This window comes from Lichenostomus cassidix, unplaced genomic scaffold (genome assembly GCF_008360975.1).
Source record: "Lichenostomus cassidix isolate B80296 unplaced genomic scaffold, HeHo_3.0 HiC_scaffold_39, whole genome shotgun sequence".
NCBI classification, from domain to species: Eukaryota; Metazoa; Chordata; class Aves; order Passeriformes; family Meliphagidae; genus Lichenostomus; species Lichenostomus cassidix.
The window spans coordinates 1,436,787-1,456,100 of NW_028147446.1; the positions used below are offsets into that span (position 1 = coordinate 1,436,787).

Below are 19,314 nucleotides of genomic sequence, written 5' to 3' on the forward strand. Positions count from 1 at the left end.
GGATGACATCACTCCCATGGATTTGGGATCGGGATGACGTCACATCCATGGATTTAGGGGTCAGGATGACGTCACAACACTGGATTTAGTGCTCGGGATGACGTCACAATGACGTCACACATCCGGATTTGGGGACACGCAGGTGACAAGCACGTGATGCAGGTGACACCCCACGTGACCGAGTGGGCGCGGCCTCACCGCAGGCAGCCAATGGCAGCCGCCGCTGTGGAAAGGGGGCGTGGCCAACTCACGCCTGTCACGCGATTGGTGCTCGCCAGGCCGCGCTGACCAATGGGAGAGCAGAACGGCGGAAGCCACGCCTACCCATCAATCTGACACCCGCCTCAGCCAATCGCAGGGCGGAAAGCGCCATGATTGACAGCGCCTGTAGCCCAATGGGGTGCGCGATCCGCGCGGGCCAATCAGCGCGGGGGAGGCGGAGCGGCGGCGCCAATCAGCGCCAAGGGGCGGAGCCCGCGCGCCGCCGTTACCGCCCGGGAAAGGGGAGGAGGCGCCGCCATCATGAGCTACGGTGAGGGAAGGGGCGGCACCGGGGGTCGTGAGGGGAAACCGGGGGCACCGGGGGACACCGCGGCTGCCCGCCACCGGGGAGGGCTGCGCGGGGACCGGGAGCCGGCGGGGCTCGGGGCTGTGCGGCAGCCGTGAGGGGCTGGCGGGGTCTGTGGGGAGCAGCGGGGTCGGGACCCGGCGGGGGCCTTGAGGGAGAACCGGGCGAGTCGTGAGGGGGAACCGGGAGGATCGTGAGGGAGAACCGGGCGGGTCGTGAGGGAGAACCGGGCGGGTCGTGAGGGAGAACCGGGCGGGTCGTGAGGGAGAACCGGCGGGGTCGTGAGGGAGAACCGGGAAGGTCGGGGGTGGCCTGGACCCCGGAGGGGTTTGGGAGGAGAGAACGGGAGGGACCGGGGGGAGAGCGGGACTTTGGGGTTCGGGGCGTCAGGGGTCGGGGATGGCCGGGACCGAGAGGGAGCGGAGGGGTCCGGGAAGGAGCGGATGTGTCCCTGAGGGACCGGGGGGACACCGGGACTCGGAGAGGGACGTGAGGGACCGGGGAGACACCGGAACCGGGGTGTCCGTGAGGGACCGGGAAGGGCGGGAGGGACCGGCGGATTCGTGAGGGACACGGTGTGTCCGTGAGCGACCGGAGGACAGCTGGACATTGGGGCTCCGTGAGGGAGCAGCGGCACCGGGGGGAGCCTTAGGGACACGGAATGGACGGGAGGGACTGCGGGTCTCCATTGGGAATCGAGGCTGAACGTGAAGGAGCGGGAGGACGCCGGGACCGGGGATGTCCCTGAGGGACCGGGGGGACCCTGAGGGACGTGGGGGACACCGGGACACGGAGAGGAACGTGAGGCACCGGGAATGGACACCGAGGCCAGGGGTGTCCGTGAGGGAGCGAGGGTGGACACCGGCACCGGGAGGGTCCGTGAGGGCACGGGAAGGGCGGGAGGGACTGGAGATGTCCATGAGGGACACCGGGAGGGACCGGAGATGTTCCTGAGGGACATGCAGGGAACCGTGAGGGCTCGGGAAGGGCGGGAAGGACTGGAGATGTCCCTGAGGCACCCGAGATGTCCCTGAGGGAGCAGGAAGGGCGGGAAGGACCGGGGGGAACCGTGAGGGACCGAAGGTGTTCCTGAGGGCCCGAAAAGGGCGGGAAGGACCGGAGATGTCCATGAGGGACATGGAGGGAACCGGGAGGGACCGGAGATGTCCTTGAGGGACGGGAGATGTTCCTGAGGGACATGCAGGGAACCGTGAGGGCTCGGGAAGGACCAAACATGTCCCTGAGGGACTGGAGATGTCCCTGAGGACCGGGAAGGGCGGGAGGAGACGTTCTTGAGGAACACCGGGAGGGTCCGTGAGGGACCGGGAAAGGCGGAAGGGACGGGACCATGTCCATGAGGGACTGGAGATGTCCCTGAGGGCCCAGAATTGGCGGGAGGCACCAGAGGTGTCCCTGAGGGACCGGAGATGGCAGGAGGGACTGTAGATGAGGGCCTGAAAAGGGCGGGAGGGACCGGAGATGACCATGAGGGACACCGGGAGAACCGGGAGGGACCGGGAAAGGCAGAAGGGAGCGGAGATGTCCATGAGGGACATGCAGGGAACCGTGAGGGCTCGGGAAGGACCGGAGGAACCAGAGATGTCTCTGAGGGACTCGAGATGTCCCTGAGGGAGCAGAAGTGGCAGGAAGGACTGGAAATGTCCCTGAGCGACATGGAGGGAACCAGGAAGGGCTAGAGACACTGGAGATGTCCATGAGGGACACCAGGAGGGACCGGGAAGGACTAGAAATGTCCCTGAGGAACCAGAAAGGGCAGGAAGGACCGGGGGGAACCGGGAGGGACCCGAGATGTCCCTGAGGGACCGGGAAGGACCGGAGAGGAACCAGAGATGTCCCTGAGGGACCAGAAAGGGCGGGAAGGACTGGAGATGAGGGCCTGAAAAGGGCGGGAGGGACCGGAGATGTCCCTGAGGGTGAAAAGGGCGGGAAGGACCGAAAATGGCTCTGAGGGACATGGAGGGAACCGGGAGGGACCGGAGAGGAACCAGACATGTCCCCGAAGGCCCAGAAATGGCAGGAAGGACTGAAAATGTCCCGGAGAGGAACCGGGGATGTCCCTGAGGGAGCGGAGAAGTCCCCGAGATGTCCCTGAGGGCCCAGAAATGGCGGGAAGTGTCAGCCGGGAGCCCTCAGGGCACCAGCAGAGCCCAAATTCCATCCCAAATTGGGTTGAATTCCCAATCCAAACCCTTCCTCTCTTCCCATCGCTCCTCCCGAGGGCTTTTATTCCTATTTTCCCCTTTTTGCTGCTCATTCCATTCCTCTCCCAGCTGCTGGAGGAGTTTCTCCTCACCTGGGACACACCTGAGGGGGTAGTTAGGATATTCCAGATTGTTCTGTGTGAAATTTGGAAAATTCTATGGAAATGTTTGCCTGGAGGGCGAGGAAGAGCAGCGAAATTAATTAATTGGTCTAATTTGGTAATGAGGAGCTGCTAATTAAGGGCAAAACCTCCCCGAGAAGCTGCAGGTCGTGAGGAGAGCCAGGAATGTCCATCCTGGAATAGCAGGAATGGAAAAAACTCCCAAAAAAAAGTCCTAATTCCCTTTTTTCAAGCAGGAAAAAAAGGAATTTTCCCCTCATCATTCCCAAAATCCCAGAAATCCTTCCCAACTGGGAATTAAAATTCAGGATTTGTGCCTAAAAGGAGCTTTTGGGGGTCATTTCCCTGAGGATTTGATGGAAAATTTGGCAAATTTTGGGGAGAGCTGGGAACGAGAAGCTCCAGCTGGGATTTGTCCCAAATTGTTTTCCTTTTTTTTCTAGGTTACGGCGATTGGAATTCAGGCACAAGCAGAGGTAATTCAGGATGTTCTTCCCTCGGGATTTCTTCCCAAATTCCTTCCCAGATTTCTGCTCAAATCCCTCGGGATGCTCTCATCTTCCCTGATTTTATTGCCAAATTCCCCCTGGAAATGACAAAAAATGTCATTTTCTGAGTGGGAAAATCTCTCCGAACTCTCAGAATTCGGTATTTAGGGAGGAATGAATCCCAAATTCCTGGATTTAGGGATGAATTAATCCCAAATTCCTCGATTTAGAGAGGAATTAATCCCAAATCCCTGGATTTAAGAAGGAATTAATCCCAAATTCCTGGATTTAGGGATGAATTAATCCCAAATTCCTCGATTTAGAGAGGAACTAATCCCAAATTCCTGGATTTAGGGAGGATTGATCCCAAATTCCTGGATTTAGGGATGAATTAATCCCAAATTCCTGAATTTAGGGAGGAATTAATCCCAATTTTAATCCTATTTTTCCGTTTCTTCCCATTTTCTTCCTTTTTTTCCCTTTCTTTTCCATTGTCTTCCCATTTTATTCCATCCTATTCCGTTTCTTTCAATTTCTTCCATTTTATTTAATTTTTTCTTTTTTTCCATTTTCCCCATTTTCTCCCATTTTTTCCATTTTATTCCATTTTTCCCAATTTTTCCCCATTTTCCCCCATTTTTTTCTGTTTTATTCCATTTTCCCCCATTTTATTCCATTTTTTCCCATTTTTCCCCCATTTTTTTTCCATTTTCCCCCGTTTTTTTCCATTTTACTGTTTTTTACCCCTTTTTTTTCATTTTGTCCCCATTTTCCCCCCATTTTTCCCCCATTCCATTCCATTTTTTCCCCATTTTTCCCCATTTCCATTTTTCCCCATTTTATTCAATTTTCCCCGTTTCCCCATTCCCCATTTTTCCCCATTCCATTCCATTTTTTCCCCGTTTTCCCCATTTCCATTTTTTCCCCATTCTATTCCATTTTTCCCCCATTTTGTCCCCATTTTCCCTCATTTTTTCCCTCATTCCATTTTTTTCCCCATTTTTCCCCATTTCCATCTTTTCCCCATTTTATTCCATTTTTTCCCCATTTTGTCCCCCTTTCCCCCATTTTTTCCCCATTTTATTCCATTTTTTCCCCATTTTCCCCATTTTTTCCCCATTCCATTCCATTTTTTCCCCATTTTGTCCCCATTTTATTCCATTTTTTCCCCATTTTCCCCATTTTGTCCCCATTTTATTCCATTTTTTCCCCATTTTGTCCCCATTTTATTCCATTTTTTCCCCATTTTTCCCCATTCCATTCCACTTTTTCCCCATTTTATTCCACTTTTTCCCCATTTTATTCCACTTTTTCCCCCTTTTATTCCATTTTTTCCCCCTTTTATTCCATTTTTCCCCCTTTCATTCCATTTTTCCCCATTTCCCCGTATTTTTATTCGATTCCATTCATTTTTTCCCCATTTTTCCCCCATTTTTTCCCCCTTTAATTCCATTTTTTCCCCATTCTCCCCCCAGGCTACGAAGGCTACCCGTACAGCTATGGCTACAGCCAGGAGAGCTCCAGCTTTGGCTACAGCTCTGGCAGCTGCTGGGCAGTGGGGAGCAGCGAGCCTGACGGAGCTGTGGAGGGAGAGAAACCCGGGAAACAGCGGCTGGAGCTGCAGAGCCAGCCTGAGCCTGAGGGGACACAGGGCAGGAGCTACGGGGACAGGTAAACGTGGGGATTGGGGACAGAAATGGGGATTTGGAGTCAAAAAATGGGGATTTCCAGCCAGAAAATGGGGATTTTGAGTCGAAAAATGGGGATTTCCAGCCAAAAAATGGGGATTTCGAGTCAGAAAATGGGGATTTCCAGCTGAAAAATGGGGATTTTGAGTCAGAAAATGGCAGTGCAGGGCAGGAGCTGCAGGGCAGGAGAAACCTGGCAAACAGCGCCTGGAGCTGCAGAGCCAGCCTGAGCCTGAGGGGACACAGGGCAGGAGCTATGGGGACAGGTAAACGTGGGGGTTTTGAGTCACAAAGTGGGGATTTTGAGTCGGAAAATGGGGATTTTGAGTCGAAAAATGGGGATTTTGAGTCGGAAAATGGGGATTTTGAGTCGGAAAATGGGGATTCACAGTCAAAAAATGGGGATTTTGAGCCGAAAAATGGGGATTGCCCGCCAAAAAAATGGGGATTGCCAGCCTGAGGGAGAGGAGGTGCAGGGCAGGAGCTATGGGGACAGGTAAATGTGGGGATTGGGGACAGAAATGGGGATTTTGAGCCGAAAAATGGGGATTTTGAGCCAAAAATTGGGGATTTTGAGTCAAAAAATGGGGATTTCCAGCTGAAAAATGGGGATTTGCAGCCAAAAAATGGGGATTTGGAGCCAGTAAATCCCACAAAAATGGGAATTTTGAACCAAAAAAGCACCCAAATTTGGGGGTTTTAATCCCAAAAAAATCTCACAAAATTTGGGATTTTGGATGGGAAATTTCAGGGTTTGGTTGAGTGGTTTTTTATCCCGAAAAATCCCCATTATTTTTTCCCTTTTCAGGTACACTCCCTACAACTCCTCTCCCTTTTCCGACTCCAAAATCCCCATTTTCCCCCCAAAACTCCCAATTTTCCCCCCAAAATCCCCTTTTTTCCCCCCAAATCCCCATTTTTCCCCCAAAATCCCCATTTTTCCTTCCCATATCCCCATTTTCTCCCCCAAAACTCCGATATTTTTCCCCAAAACCCCAATTTTTCCCCAAAATCCCCCAAAACTCCCATTATTTTTCCCTTTTCCAGGTACAACCCTTGTGACTCCTCTCCCTTTTCCCACTCCAAAATCCCCATTTTTCCTCCAAAACTCCCATTTTTCCCCTAAAATCCCCATTTTTCCCCCAAAATCCCCATTTTTCCTTCCCAGATCCCCATTTTCTCCCCCAAAACTCTAATATTTCCCCCAAAACTCCCAGTTTTTTCCCAAAATCCCCATTTTTTTTCCCTTTCCAGGTACAACCCCTACGACTCCTCTCCCTTTTCCCAATCCAAAATCCCCATTTTTCCCCCCAAATCCCCATTTTTTCCCCCAAAATCCCCATTTTTCCTTCCCAGATCGCCATTTTCCCCCCAAAATCCCCATTTTTCCCCCAAAACTCCAATTGTTTTCCCCAAAATCCCCAATTCTGTGCCCCAAAATTCCCAATTTTCCTCAAAATCCCCATTATTTTTCCCTTTCCAGGTACACTCCCTACCACTCCTCTCCCTTTTCCCACTCCAAAATCCCCATTTTTCCCCCAAAACTCCCATTTTTTCCCTCCCAGATCCCCATTTTCTCCCCCAAAACCCCCATCTTTTTCCCAAAAATCCCCAATTTCCCCCTCAAAATTCCCATTTTTCCCTTTCCAGGTACACTCCCTACAACTCCTCTCCCTTTTTCCACTCCGAAATCCCCATTTTTCCCCCCAAAATCCCCATTTTCCCCCCAAAATCCCCATTTTTTCCCCCAAACTCCCATTTTTTCCCAAAAATCCCCAATATTCCCCCCAAAATTCCCAAAATCCCCCAAAAATCCCATTTTTTTTCCCTTTTCCAGGTACACTCCCTACGACTCGTTCTCCTCCAGATCCTCCCTTCCTGACCGCGACTTCCTCCGCGATTATCCCGACTATCCCGGCGGCGATTATCCCGAATATTCCAAGGATTATCCCAAGGATTTCCCCCCCAACGACTACCCTGAATATCCCAACGACTACCCTGAATATCCCAACGATTATCCCGAATATCCCAACAACGATTATCCCAATGATTATCCTGATTATCCCAACGATTATCCCGAATTCCCCAACGACTATCCCAACGATTCTCCCGCCGATCCCGAGGATTTCCGCCGGGAATTCCCTGCCAGATCCCGGGAGAATTTCGGACACAGGAACTGGGAATTCCCCAAATCCCGAGGGGTTTGGAATGACCCTCGGGGCTTCCCTGCAGCCAGGAGAGGAATTCCTTCCCTCTTCTCCCAGAACATCCTGCCGGAGCCGGGAGGATTCCCGGCATTTCGGGGATTTCCCGGCAATTTCCGCGGGATGAAGCCCAGGCTGAGGAGAGGCTGGAAGGTTTGGGATGCTGATTTCAGGGTGAGTTGGGAAGGTTTTTGGGATTTTTGGGGTGGGAAAAGGTTGGGGTTTGTGGTGGGAAGGAGAAATCTGAAATTCCATGGATTTTGTGTTGATTTTTCCTAAAAATAGAGAGGAATTTCAGTCCTGGAAGTGAGTTTTTTGGGGATTTTTGGGTGGGAAAAGGTTGGGGTTTGTGGTGGGAAGGAGAAATCCGAAATTCCGTGGATTTTGTGTTGATTTTTCCTAAAAATAGAGAGGAATTTCAGTCCTGGAAGTGATTTTTCCATGAGTTTTCTGGGATTTTTTGGGGATTTTTGGGGTGGGAAAAGGTTGGGATTTGTGGTGGGAAGGAGAAATCCGAAATTCCATGGATTTTAGATTAATTTTTCCCGAAAATAGAGAGGAATTTCAGTCCTGGAAGTGATTTTTCCATGAGTTTTCTGGGATTTTTTGGGTGGGAAAAGGTTGGGGTTTGTGGTGGGAAGGAGAAATCCGAAATTCCGTGGATTTTGTGTTGATTTTTCCCAAAAATAGAGAGGAATTTCAGTCCTGGAAGGTTTTTTGAGTTTTCTGGGATTTTTTGGGGATTTCTGGGTGGGAAAAGGTTGGGATTCTTGGTGGGAAGGAGAAATCCGAAATTCCATGGATTTTAGATTAGTTTTTACTGAAAAAAATTTCCCATGGTTTTTCCATGATTTTTTCTCATTTTTCCGCTATTTTTTTCACGATTTTTTCCTGTTTTTCCATGATTTTTCCCCCATTTTTCCATTATTTTTCCATTGTTTTCCCCCCATTTTCCCATGACTTTTTCCATGACTTTTTCCGTGACTTTTCCATGATTTTTCCCATGTTTTTTCCATTACTTTTCCCATGACTTTTTCCACTATTATTTTTTCCACTATTATTTTTTCCACTATTATTTTTTCCACTATTATTTTTTCCACTATTATTTTTTCCACTATTATTTTTTCCACTATTATTTTTTCCACTATTATTTTTTCCACTATTATTTTTTCCCTTTTTCCATTATTTTTGCCATTATTTTTGCCATTATTTATTTTTGCCATTACTTTGCCATTACTTTGCCATTACTTTTCCCCATTTTCCATGCTTTTTCCCATGATTTTTTCCCCATTTTTCCATGATTTGTTCCATTATTGTTCCATGATTTTTTCCATGACTTTTCCCTGTTTTTTCCCCGTTTTTCCCTGACTTTTCCCATTATTTTTTCCCTGTTTTTTCCCCTGGTTTTTTTCCTTGTTTTTTCCCTTGTTTTTTTCCTTGTTTTTTTCCCGTTTTTTTGCCCATTTTTTCCCCTGTTTTTTCCCCTGACTTTTCCCTGACTTTTCCCTGACTTTTCCCATGACTTTTCCCATTATTTTTTCCCTGTTTTTCCCTGAGTTTTCCCCTTATTTTTTCCCTGTTTTCCCTGACATTTTTCCCTGTTTTCCCCTGACTTTTCCCTGATTTTTCCCATAATTTTTCCCCATTTTTCCATGCCTTTTCCCTGACTTTTCCCTGATTTTTTTCCATGATATTTTCCCTGATTTTCCCTGTTTCCCCTCAGCTGCAGAGGAGGAAGTTCCGCCGAGATCTCCTTGGCAAGAGGAGGAAGCAGCAGAGCAGCTCTGAGGAGCCTGAGAGCAAAACTGCCAGGAATGATGGATCTGAGAACTCGGACTGGGAAAATGGTCAGGAAAACACCCCAAAATCCTGGGAATTTAGCCCAAAAATCCTGGGAATTTATCCCAAAATCTGGGGGAATTGCAGCTCCAAAATCCAGGGATTTATCCCCAAATCTGGGGGAATTGCAGCTCCAAAATCTTGGGAATTTTCCCAAATTTTGGGGTGAATTTCTGTGATTTTTCCCAAATTTCGGGGTGAATTTCAGCTCCAAAATTCCAGGATTGATCCCAAAATTTGGGGAGAATTGCAGCTCCAAAATCCTGGGATTTGTCCCAAAATTTAGCAGAATTTCAGCTCCAAAATCCTGGGAATTTATCCCAAAATCTGGGGGAATTGTAGCCCCAAAATCCTGGGATTTATCCCCAAAATCTGGGGGAATTGCAGCTCCAAAATCCTGGGATTTGTCCCCAAAACCGGGAAAAAAATCCCCAAATTTGGGTTGAATTTCGGCTCCAAAATCGTGGGAAAGAATCCCCAAAATCCTGGGAATTTAGCCCAAAATCTGGGGGAATTGTAGCTCTAAAATCTGTGATTTTTCCCAAATTTTGGGGTGAATTTTAGTGATTTATCCCAAATTTTTGGGTTCAATCCTGAGAATTTATCCCAAATTTTGGTTGACTTTCAGCTCCAAAATTCCAGGATTGATCCCAAATTTTGAGGGGAATTTCAGCTCCAAAATCCTGGGAAAAATCCCAAATTTTGGGGGAATTTCAGCTTCAAAATCCTGGGATAGATCCCAAATTTTGGGGTGGATTTCAGTGGTTTATTCCAAATTTTGCGGTGAATTTTAGTGATTTATCCCAAATTTTTAGGTTCAATCCTGGGAATTGATCCCAAATTTTGGGTTGAATTTCAGCTCCAGAATTCCAGGAAAAATTCCCAAATTTGGAGGGAATTCTGGGATTAATCTCTGAGCCAATTGAGGCCCCAAATCCTGGGAATTTATCCCAAATTTTGGGGTGAATTTCTGCCCCAAAATCCTGGGATTTTTCCCAAATTTGGAGGGAATTTCAGCTTCAAAATCTGGGATTTATCCCCAAATTTTCAGGTGAATTTCTGTGATTTATCCCAAATTTTTGGGTTCAATCCTGAGAATTTATCCCAAATTTTGGGGTGAATTGCAGCTCCAAAATTCCAGGATTGATCCCAAATTTTGAGGGGAATTTCAGGTCCAAAATCCTGGGGAAAATCCCAAATTTGGGGGTAATTTCAGCTTCAAAATCCTGGGAAAAATCCCAAATTTTGGGGTTGGATTTCAGTGGTTTATTCCAAATTTTGAGGTGAATTTTAGTGATTTATCCCAAATTTTTAGGTTCAATCCTGGGAATTTATTCCAAATTTTGGGTTGAATTGCAGCTCCAGAATTCCAGGAAAAATTCCCAAATTTGGAGGGAATTCTGGGATTAATCTCTGAGCCAATTGAGGCCCCAAATCCTGGGAATTTATCCCAAATTTTGGGGTGAATTTCTGCCCCAAAATCCTGGGATTTTTCCCAAATTTGGAGGGAATTTCAGCTTCAAAATCTGGGATTTATCCCCAAATTTTCGGGTGAATTTCTGTGATTTATCCCAAATTTTTGGGTTGAATCCTGAGAATTCATCCCAAATTTTGGGGTGAATTTCAGCTCCAGAATTCCAGGATTGATCCCAAATTTTGAGGGGAATTTCAGCTCCAAAATCCTGGGGAAAAATCCCAAAATTTGGGGGAAATTGCAGCTCCGAAATCTCAAATTTTGAGGTGAATTTTGGTGATTTATCCCAAATTTGGGGTTGAATTTCAGCCCCAAAATCCTGGGAATTTCCCAAAAATTTTGGGTTGAATTTCAGTGATTTATCCCAAATTTTGGGTTGAATTTCAGCCCCAAAATCCCATTTTTTATCCCAAACTTTGGGTTCAATTTCAGCCCCCGAAATCCCATTTTTTATCCCAAATTTTGATCCCAAATTTTGGTCTAAATTCCCATTTTTTTCCTGTTTTTCCAGAGGAAGGAACAGAAGGAGAATCCGGAGAGAAGGAAGAATCCAGAGGGGTGAGTGGGAAATGGGAAAATCCAGGAATTCTGGGAATTCCCAAGGAATTTGGGGGGTGAAAAGTGGAATTTTCCATGGGAATTCCCAGGAATTTTGGACAAATCCAATCAGATTTTGGGGAAAATCCCCAAAAATTTGGGATTTTCTGCTCAATCTGAGGGAAATTCCAGAGGGAATTTGAGGGAGAAATTTTGGGAATTTTATTTAATTCTTTTAGTCTTATTAATTTTAATATTTTAATGAATATTTGGAATTATTTTTTTGTTTTAATTCTCGAATTTTGGGGTTTTTTTCCCCAGGAAGGAGAAGATGAAGAAGGAAGAGATTCTGAGAAAGGTGAGTTGGAATTTCTGAGGAATTTTTCAGGAGATTGGAGTGGAAAAATCAGGGAATTCTCAGGGATTTGGGAAGGAAAAAATCAGGAAAATTCCAAGAATTTGAGAAGAAAAAATGAGGAAAATCTCAGGAGTTTTTAAAGGAAAAAATTCTCAAGGAAATTCCCAAAACTCTCAAAAATTCCTAAGGAAATTCCCAAACAATTCCCAAAATTCTCACAGAAATTCCTGAGGAAATCCCTAAAATTCTGAGGAAATTCCCAAGGAAATCCCCAAAATTCCCAAGAAAATCCCCAAAGAAAATTCCAGAAATTTCCAAGGAAATTCCCAAGGAATTCTCGATGAAATCCCCAAAATTCTCAAGAAAATTCCCAAATTTTTCAAGAAAATTCCCCAGAAAATCCCCAAAACTCACAAGAAAATCCCCAAAATTCTGAGGAAATTCCTGAAAGTCCCGAGAAAATCCCCAAAATTCTTGAGAAAATCCCCAAAATTCCCAATAAAATTCCCCAAATTCCTGATAAAATTCCCATGAAAATCCCCAAAATTCCCAATAAAATTCCCCAAATTCCTGATAAAATTCCCATGAAAATCCCCAAAATTCTCAAGAAAATTCCCAAGCAAATCTCCAAAATTCCCGAGAAAATCCCAAGGAAATCCCCAAAATTCTTGAGAAAATCCCCAAAATTCTTGAGAAAATCCCCAAAATTCTCAAGAAAAGTCCTAAAATTCCCAAGAAAACGCCCGAAATTCCTGATAAAATCCGAAACATTCCCAAGAAAATCCCCAAAATTCTCAAGAAAACTCTGTAAATTACTGAGAAAATCCCCAAAATTCCCAAGAAAATCCCCAAAATTCCCAAGAAAATTCCTAAAATCCTCAAGAAAACTCTGAAATTACTGCGAAAATCCCCAAAATTCTTGAGGAAATCCCCAAAATTCCCAAGATAATTCCCAAAATTCTTGAGAAAATCCCCAAAATTCCCAAGATAATTCCCAAAATTCTTGAGAAAATCCCCAAAATTCCCAAGAAAATCCCCAAAATTCCCAAGAAAACTCTGTAAATTCCTGAGAAAATCCCCAAAATTCCTGAGAAAATCCCCAAAATTAAAAAAAAAAATCCCCAAAATTCTCAAGAAAATTCCTAAAATTCTCAAGAAAACTCCCAAATTACTGCAAAATCCCCTAAACTCTTTGAGGAAATCCCCAAAATTCCCAAGAAAATCCCCAAAATTCTCAAGAAAATTCCCAAGGAAATCTCCAAAATTCCCAAGAAAATCCCCGAAATCCCCTAAATTCTCTAAGAAAATTCCAAAATTCCCGAGAAATTCCTAAGATAACTCCAAAATTCCCAAAATAATCCCCAAATTCCAAGAAAATCCCCAAAATTTCAAGAAAAGTCCTAAAATTCCCAAGAAAACTCCCAAAATTCCTGATAAAATCCCCAAAATTCCCAAGAAAACTCTGTAAATTACTGAGAAAATCCCCAAAATTCCTGATAAAACCCCAAAATTCCCAAGAAAACTCTGAATTACTGAGAAAACCCTAAAATTCCCAAGAAAATCCCCAAAATTCCGACGAAAATCCCCAAAATTCCCAAGAAAATCCCCTAAAATTCCTGAGAAAATCCCCAAAATTCCCGAAAATCCCCAAAATTAAAAAAAAAATCCCCAAAATTCTCAAGAAAATTCCTAAAATTCTCAAGAAAACTCTGAAATTACTGCGAAAATCCCCAAAACTCTGAGGAAATCCCCAAAACTTCCCAATAAATTCCCAAAATTCCCAGAAAATTCCCAAAAATTCCCAAAATTCCCAATAAATTCCCAAAATTCCCTTCCCAGGCTCCCTGCGGCTGCAGCTGGCCAGGAAAGCTCCTGAGCGGCAGAAGAAACGCCATCGAGATCGCATGGTGGAGAGGTGAGAATTCCCCTTTTTTTGGGAATTTGGGGGGTTTGGGAATGTTTTGGGATTTGGGAATGTTTGGGGGATTTTAGGGATTTTTTTCTGCTTTTTTTAGGGGTTTTTTCAGGTTTTTTCTGCTTTTTTTAGGGTTTTTTTCAGGATTTTTTAAGGTTTTTTTCTGCTGTTTTTAGGGATTTTTTCTCATTTTTAGGGATTTTCCTCCCTTTGTTTTCAGGGATTTTCTTCCCCTTTTTTAGGGATTTTTTTCTGCTTTTTTTAGGATTTTTTCTGATTTTTTTCTGCTTTTTTTCTGTTTTTTAAGGATTTTTTTCCTTTTCTTTTAGACTTCTTTCTGCTTTTTTTTTCAGGATTTTTTCCAGCTTTTTTTTTCTCTTTCCCTATTTTTCGAAAGATTTTCTCTCATTTTTTACAGATTTTTTTCTGGGTTTTTTTTTAGGATTTTTTTCCACTATTTTTAGAGATTTTCCCTCCTTTTTTAGGGTTTTTGTTCCCCTTTTTTTCAGGTATTTTTTGCAGGGAAAACCTCTGGAAAACTCCCAAAAATCTGTGAAAACACAAAAAAATCCAGGAAAACCTCTAGAAAACCCCATAAAATCTGGGAAAAAACCCCAAAAATCTGGGAAAACCCCTAGAAAACTCCCAAAAAATCTGGGAAAATTTCTGGGAAAGCCCCAAAAATCTGGGAAAACATCCAAAAATCTGGGAAGACCTGTGGAAAACAAAAAAAAAAACCTGGGAAAACTCCCAAAAAACCTGGGAAAGGCTCTAAGAAACACCTAAAAATCTGGGAAAACCTCTAGAAAACTCCCAAAAAACCTGAGAAAACACCCCAAAAATCCAGGAAAATTTCTGGAAAACTCCCAAAAATCTGGGAAAACACCCAAAAAATCCAGGAAAACCTCTAAAAAACTCCCAAAAAAACTGGGAAACACCCAAAAAATCCAGGAAAACCTCTGAAAAACTCCCAGAAAAACTGGGAAAACTTCTGAAAAATTCCCAGAAAACCTGGGAAAACACCCAAAAATCCAGGAAAACCTCCAGAAAACTCAAAAAAAATCTGGGAAAACCTCTGAAAAACTCCCCAGAAAATCCGGGAAAACACCCCAAAAATCTGGGAAAATCTCTAGAGAACTCAAAAAAAAATCAGGGAAAACACCCAAAAATCTGGGAAAACTTCTGGAAAACTCCCAAAAATCTGGGAAAACACCCAAAAAATCCAGGAAAACCTCTGAAAAACTCCCAAAAAAACTGGGAAACACCAAAAAAATCCAGGAAAACCTCTGAAAAACTCCCAGAAAAACTGGGAAAACTTCTGAAAAATTCCCAGAAAACCTGGGAAAACACCCAAAAATCCAGGAAATCCTCCAGAAAACTCAAAAAAAATCTGGGAGAACCTCTGAAAAACTCCCCAAAAAATCCGGGAAAACACCCCAAAAATCTGGGAAAATCTCTAGAGAACTCAAAAAAAAAAATCAGGGAAAACACCCAAAAAAACTGGGAAAATTTCTGGGAAAGCCCCAAAAATCTGGGAAGACCTTTGGAAAACCAAAAAAAATCCAGGAAAACTCCCCAAAAACCTGAGAAAATGCCAAAAAAACTGGGAAAAACTTGCAAAAACCTGGGAAAGGCTCTGAAAAACACCTAAAAATCCAGGAAAACCTCTTGAAAACACAAAAAACCCCTGGGAAAACTTCATGAAAACCCCCAAAAATCCCGAAAAACTCCCAAAAAATCTGGAAAAACTCCCCAAAAATCCAGGAAAACTTCTGGAAAACTCCAAAAATCTGGGAAAACCTCTAGCAAACTCCCAAAAATTATGGGAAAACACCCAAAAAAACTTGGAAAAAACCCTGGAAAACTCCCAGAAAACTGGGAAAACACCCAAAAATCCATGAAAATTCCCCAAAAAACTGTGAAAACCTTTAGAAATCTCCTCAAAATCTGGGAAAACCTCTGGAAAACTCCCCAAAAAACTGGGAAAACACCCAAAAAACTTGGGAAAATGCCGAAAAATCTGGGAAAACACCCAAAAATTCAGGAAATCCTCTAAAAAACTCCCAAAAAATCTGGAAAAATCCCTAGAAAACACCCAAGAAATCTGGGAAAATCTCTAGAGAACTCAAAAAAAAATCAGGGAAAACACCCAAAAATCTGGGAAAACTTCTGGAAAACTCCCAAAAATCTGGGAAAACACCCAAAAAATCCAGGAAAACCTCTGAAAAACTCCCAAAAAAACTGGGAAACACCAAAAAAATCCAGGAAAACCTCTGAAAAACTCCCAAAAAAACTGGGAAAACTTCTGAAAAATTCCCAGAAAACCTGGGAAAACACCCAAAAATCCAGGAAATCCTCCAGAAAACTCAAAAAAAAATCTGGGAAAACCTCTGAAAAACTCCCCAAAAAATCCGGGAAAACACCCCAAAAATCTGGGAAAATCTCTAGAAAACTCAAAAAAAAATCAGGGAAAACACCCAAAAAACTGGGAAAATTTCTGGGAAAGTCCCAAAAATCTGGGAAGACCTTTGGAAAACCAAAAAAAATCCAGGAAAACTCCCCAAAAACCTGAGAAAATGCCAAAAAAACTTGGGAAAAACTTGCAAAAACCTGGGAAAGGCTCTGAAAAACACCTAAAAATCCAGGAAAACCTCTTGAAAACACAAAAAAACCACCTGGGAAAACTTTATGAAAACACCCAAAAATCCAGAAAAACTCCCAAAAAACCTGGAAAAACTCCCCAATAATCCAGGAAAACTTCTGGAAAACTCCAAAAATCTGGGAAAACCTCTAGCAAACTCCCAAAAATTATGGGAAAACACCCAAAAAAACTTGGAAAAAACCCTGGAAAACTCCCAGAAAACTGGGAAAACACCCAAAAATCCATGAAAATTCCCCAAAAAACTGTGAAAACCTTTAGAAATCTCCCCAAAATCTGGGAAAACCTCTGGAAAACTCCCAAAAAAAACTGGGAAAATGCCAAAAAATCTGGGAAAACACCCAAAAATCCAGGAAATCCTCTAAAAAACTCCCAAAAAACCTGGAAAAATCCCTAGAAAACACTCAAAAAATCTGGGAAAATCTCTAGAGAACTCAAAAAAAATCAGGGGAAAACTCCCAAAAATCTGGGAAAACTTCTGGAAAACTCCCAAAAATCTGGGAAAACACCCAAAAAATCCAGGAAAACCTCCAGAAAAACTCTCCAAAAAAACCAGGAAAACACCTAAAAATCCAGGAAAATTCCCAAAAAATCTGGGAAAACCCCTAAAAATCTCCCCAAAATCTGGGCAAACCCGCAGCAATCTCCCCAGAATTCCCAGATTTCCTGTAATTCCCAATTTTCCAGGATCCAGTTTGTGTGCTCGCTGTGCAAGTTCCGCAGTTTCCACGAGGAGGAGATGAATTCCCACCTGGAGAGCAAATTCCACAGGGAACACTTCAAGTTCGTGGGAAGCAAACTGCCCCAGCAGACAGCTGAGTTCCTGCAGGTGGGGATCCCAAATTCCCAAAATTCCAAAATTCCCAACATTCCTGGGGTTCTGGAACTTTCCGGATTGATCTTTACTTGCTTTGCTTCCTTTTCCTGCTTTTCTTTCTTTTCCTTTTCTTTCTTTTCCTGCTTTTCTTTCTTTTCCTTTTCTTTCTTTTCCTTTTCTTTCTTTTCCTTTTCTTTCTTTTCCTTTTCCTTCTCCTTCTCCTTCTCCTTCTCCTTTTCTCCTCCTTTTCTTTCTTTCTTTCCCTTTTCCTGCTTTGCCTTTTCCTGCTTTTCTTTTTCTTCCTTTTCCTGCTTTTCTTCCTTTTTTTTCTTTGCCTTTTTCCTTTTTCTTTTTTTTGTTTTTTCCTTTTCCTGGTTTTCTTTCTTTTCCTTTTCCTGCTTTACCTTTTCTTGCTTTTCTGTCTCTTTCCTTTTCCTTTTCCTTTGCCTTTTCCTCCTCTTTTTCCCTCTTTTTCCCTCTTTTTTCCTCTTTTTTCCTCTTTTTCCCTCCTTTTTCCCTCCTTTTTCCTCTTTTTTCCTCCTTTTCCTCCTTTTCCTCCTTTCTTTTCCTTTTCCCTTTCCCTCTTTTCCTTCTTTTTCTCCTTTTCCCTCTTTTCCCTTTTTCCCCTTTTTCCCCTTTTTCCCTTTTCCACTTTTTTTCCCTTTTCCCCGTGGGATTTGGGGATTTTTGGGCTGAACTTTTGGCTAAATTTCGAGATTTTCAGGCTGAATTTGGGGCAGAATTTTGGGATTTTTGGGCTGAATGTCAGGCTAAATTTTGGGATTTTTGGGGCTGAATTTGGGGCTGAATTTGGGGATTTTGGGACTGAATTTGGGGATTTTTGGGATAAATTTCAGGCTGACTTTGGGGCAGAATTTGGGATTTTTGCTCTGAATTTGGGGCAGAATTTGGGGATTTTCAGGCTGAATTTGGGGATTTTCAGGCTGAATTTCAGGCCAGGCCGAATTTGGGTATTTTTAGGCAGAATTTGGGTATTTTTGGGATAAATTTCAGGCTGATTTGGGGCAGAATTTGGGCGTTGTGAGGCTGAATTGGGGGATTTTTGCTCTGAATTTGGGGCAGAATTTGGCGATTTTTGGGATAAATTTCAGGCTGACTTTGGGGCAGAATTTGGGGATTTTTGTTCTGAATTTGGGGATTTTGGGGCAGAATTTGAGCATTTTTGGGCTGAATTTGGGGCAGAATTTGGGTATTTTTGGGATAAATTTGGGGCTGATTTTGGGGCAGAATTTGGGGATTTTTGGGATAAATTTGGGGATTTTTGGGATAAATTTGGGGATTTTTGGGATAAATTTGGGGATTTTTGGGATAAATTTCAGGCTGAATTTTGGGCAGAATTTGGGGTGGAATTTTGGGGTTTTTGCCCTGATTTTGGGGCAGGATTTGGGGAATTTGGGGCAAATTTTTGGGCAGAATTTGGGGATTTTTGGGATAAATTTCAGGCTGATTTTGGGGCAGATTTTGGGTATTTCTGCTCCATTTTTGGCTCCATCCCTGCAGCACTACGTGACCAACAAGATGAGGAAAACAGAGGAGAGGAGGAAGGGAATTGAGGATATCAACACTGTGATCCTGCAGATCCACAGGGAGCAGGACCTCACCCTGGGTGAGAACAATCCCAAAATTCTGGCAATTCCCAAAATATCCCATGGGAATTGGGTGAGAATTTGGGAATTCCCAAAAACATCCCATGGGAATTGAGTGAGAATTTGGGAATTCTGGGAAAAAATCCCATGGGAATTGGGAATTCCCAAAAAAATCCATGCGAATTGGGTGAGAATTTGGGAATTCCCAAAAAAATCCTGTGGGAATTGGGTGAGAATTTGGGAATTCCCAAAAAATCCATGGAAATTGGGTGAGAATTGGGGAATTCCCAAAAAATCCATGGGAATTGGGGGAGAATTTGGGAATTCCCAAAAAATCCCATGGGAATTGGGGGATGGAGGTGGGAAAGGTGGAGCAGGACCTCACCCTGGGTGAGAAACAATCCCAAAATTCCCAAAAAATCCTGTGGGAATTGGGTGAGAATTTGGGAATTCCCAAAAAATCCCATGGGAATTGGGGGAGAGTTTGGGAATTCCCAAAAAATTCTATGGGAATTGGGTGAGAATTTGGGAATTCCCAAAAAATCCTGTGGGAATTGGGGGATGGAGGTGGGAAAGGTGGGAATGTCCCAAAGGGAATTTTGGGAATCCCAAGGGAAGGAAAGTTCTGAAATCCCAAAAGGAGTTTAGAGAATCCCAAAGGGAATTTGGAAAATCCCAAAAGGAGTTTGGAGAATCCCAAGGAAGGAAATTTTTGGGATCTCAAAGTGAGTTTGGAAAATCCCAAGAAAGGAAAATTTGGGATCCCAAAGGAAGTTAAGAGAATCCCAAAGAGAATTTGGAGAATCCCAAGGGAAG

At 43.8% G+C, this 19,314-nt stretch overlaps 1 protein-coding gene across 1 annotated transcript in view; it reads left to right on the forward strand.

Annotated features, from left to right (window-relative positions):
* The first annotated feature begins 199 nt into the window (after positions 1-199).
* LOC146422676 (A-kinase anchor protein 8-like) overlaps positions 200-19,314 on the forward strand; it is a 19,716-nt gene continuing 601 nt past the window's right edge. Inside the window, exons 1-12 of the mRNA XM_085045783.1 lie at positions 200-532; positions 3,356-3,388; positions 4,876-5,071; positions 5,174-5,193; positions 5,237-5,354; positions 6,926-7,466; positions 9,016-9,139; positions 11,117-11,163; positions 11,464-11,500; positions 13,340-13,415; positions 16,762-16,903; positions 18,413-18,571. Of these exons, the coding sequence (XP_084901909.1) occupies positions 523-532; positions 3,356-3,388; positions 4,876-5,071; positions 5,174-5,193; positions 5,237-5,354; positions 6,926-7,466; positions 9,016-9,139; positions 11,117-11,163; positions 11,464-11,500; positions 13,340-13,415; positions 16,762-16,903; positions 18,413-18,571 (1,503 nt within the window). The 5' untranslated portion in view covers positions 200-522. The remainder of the gene's footprint in view (positions 533-3,355; positions 3,389-4,875; positions 5,072-5,173; positions 5,194-5,236; positions 5,355-6,925; positions 7,467-9,015; positions 9,140-11,116; positions 11,164-11,463; positions 11,501-13,339; positions 13,416-16,761; positions 16,904-18,412; positions 18,572-19,314) is intronic.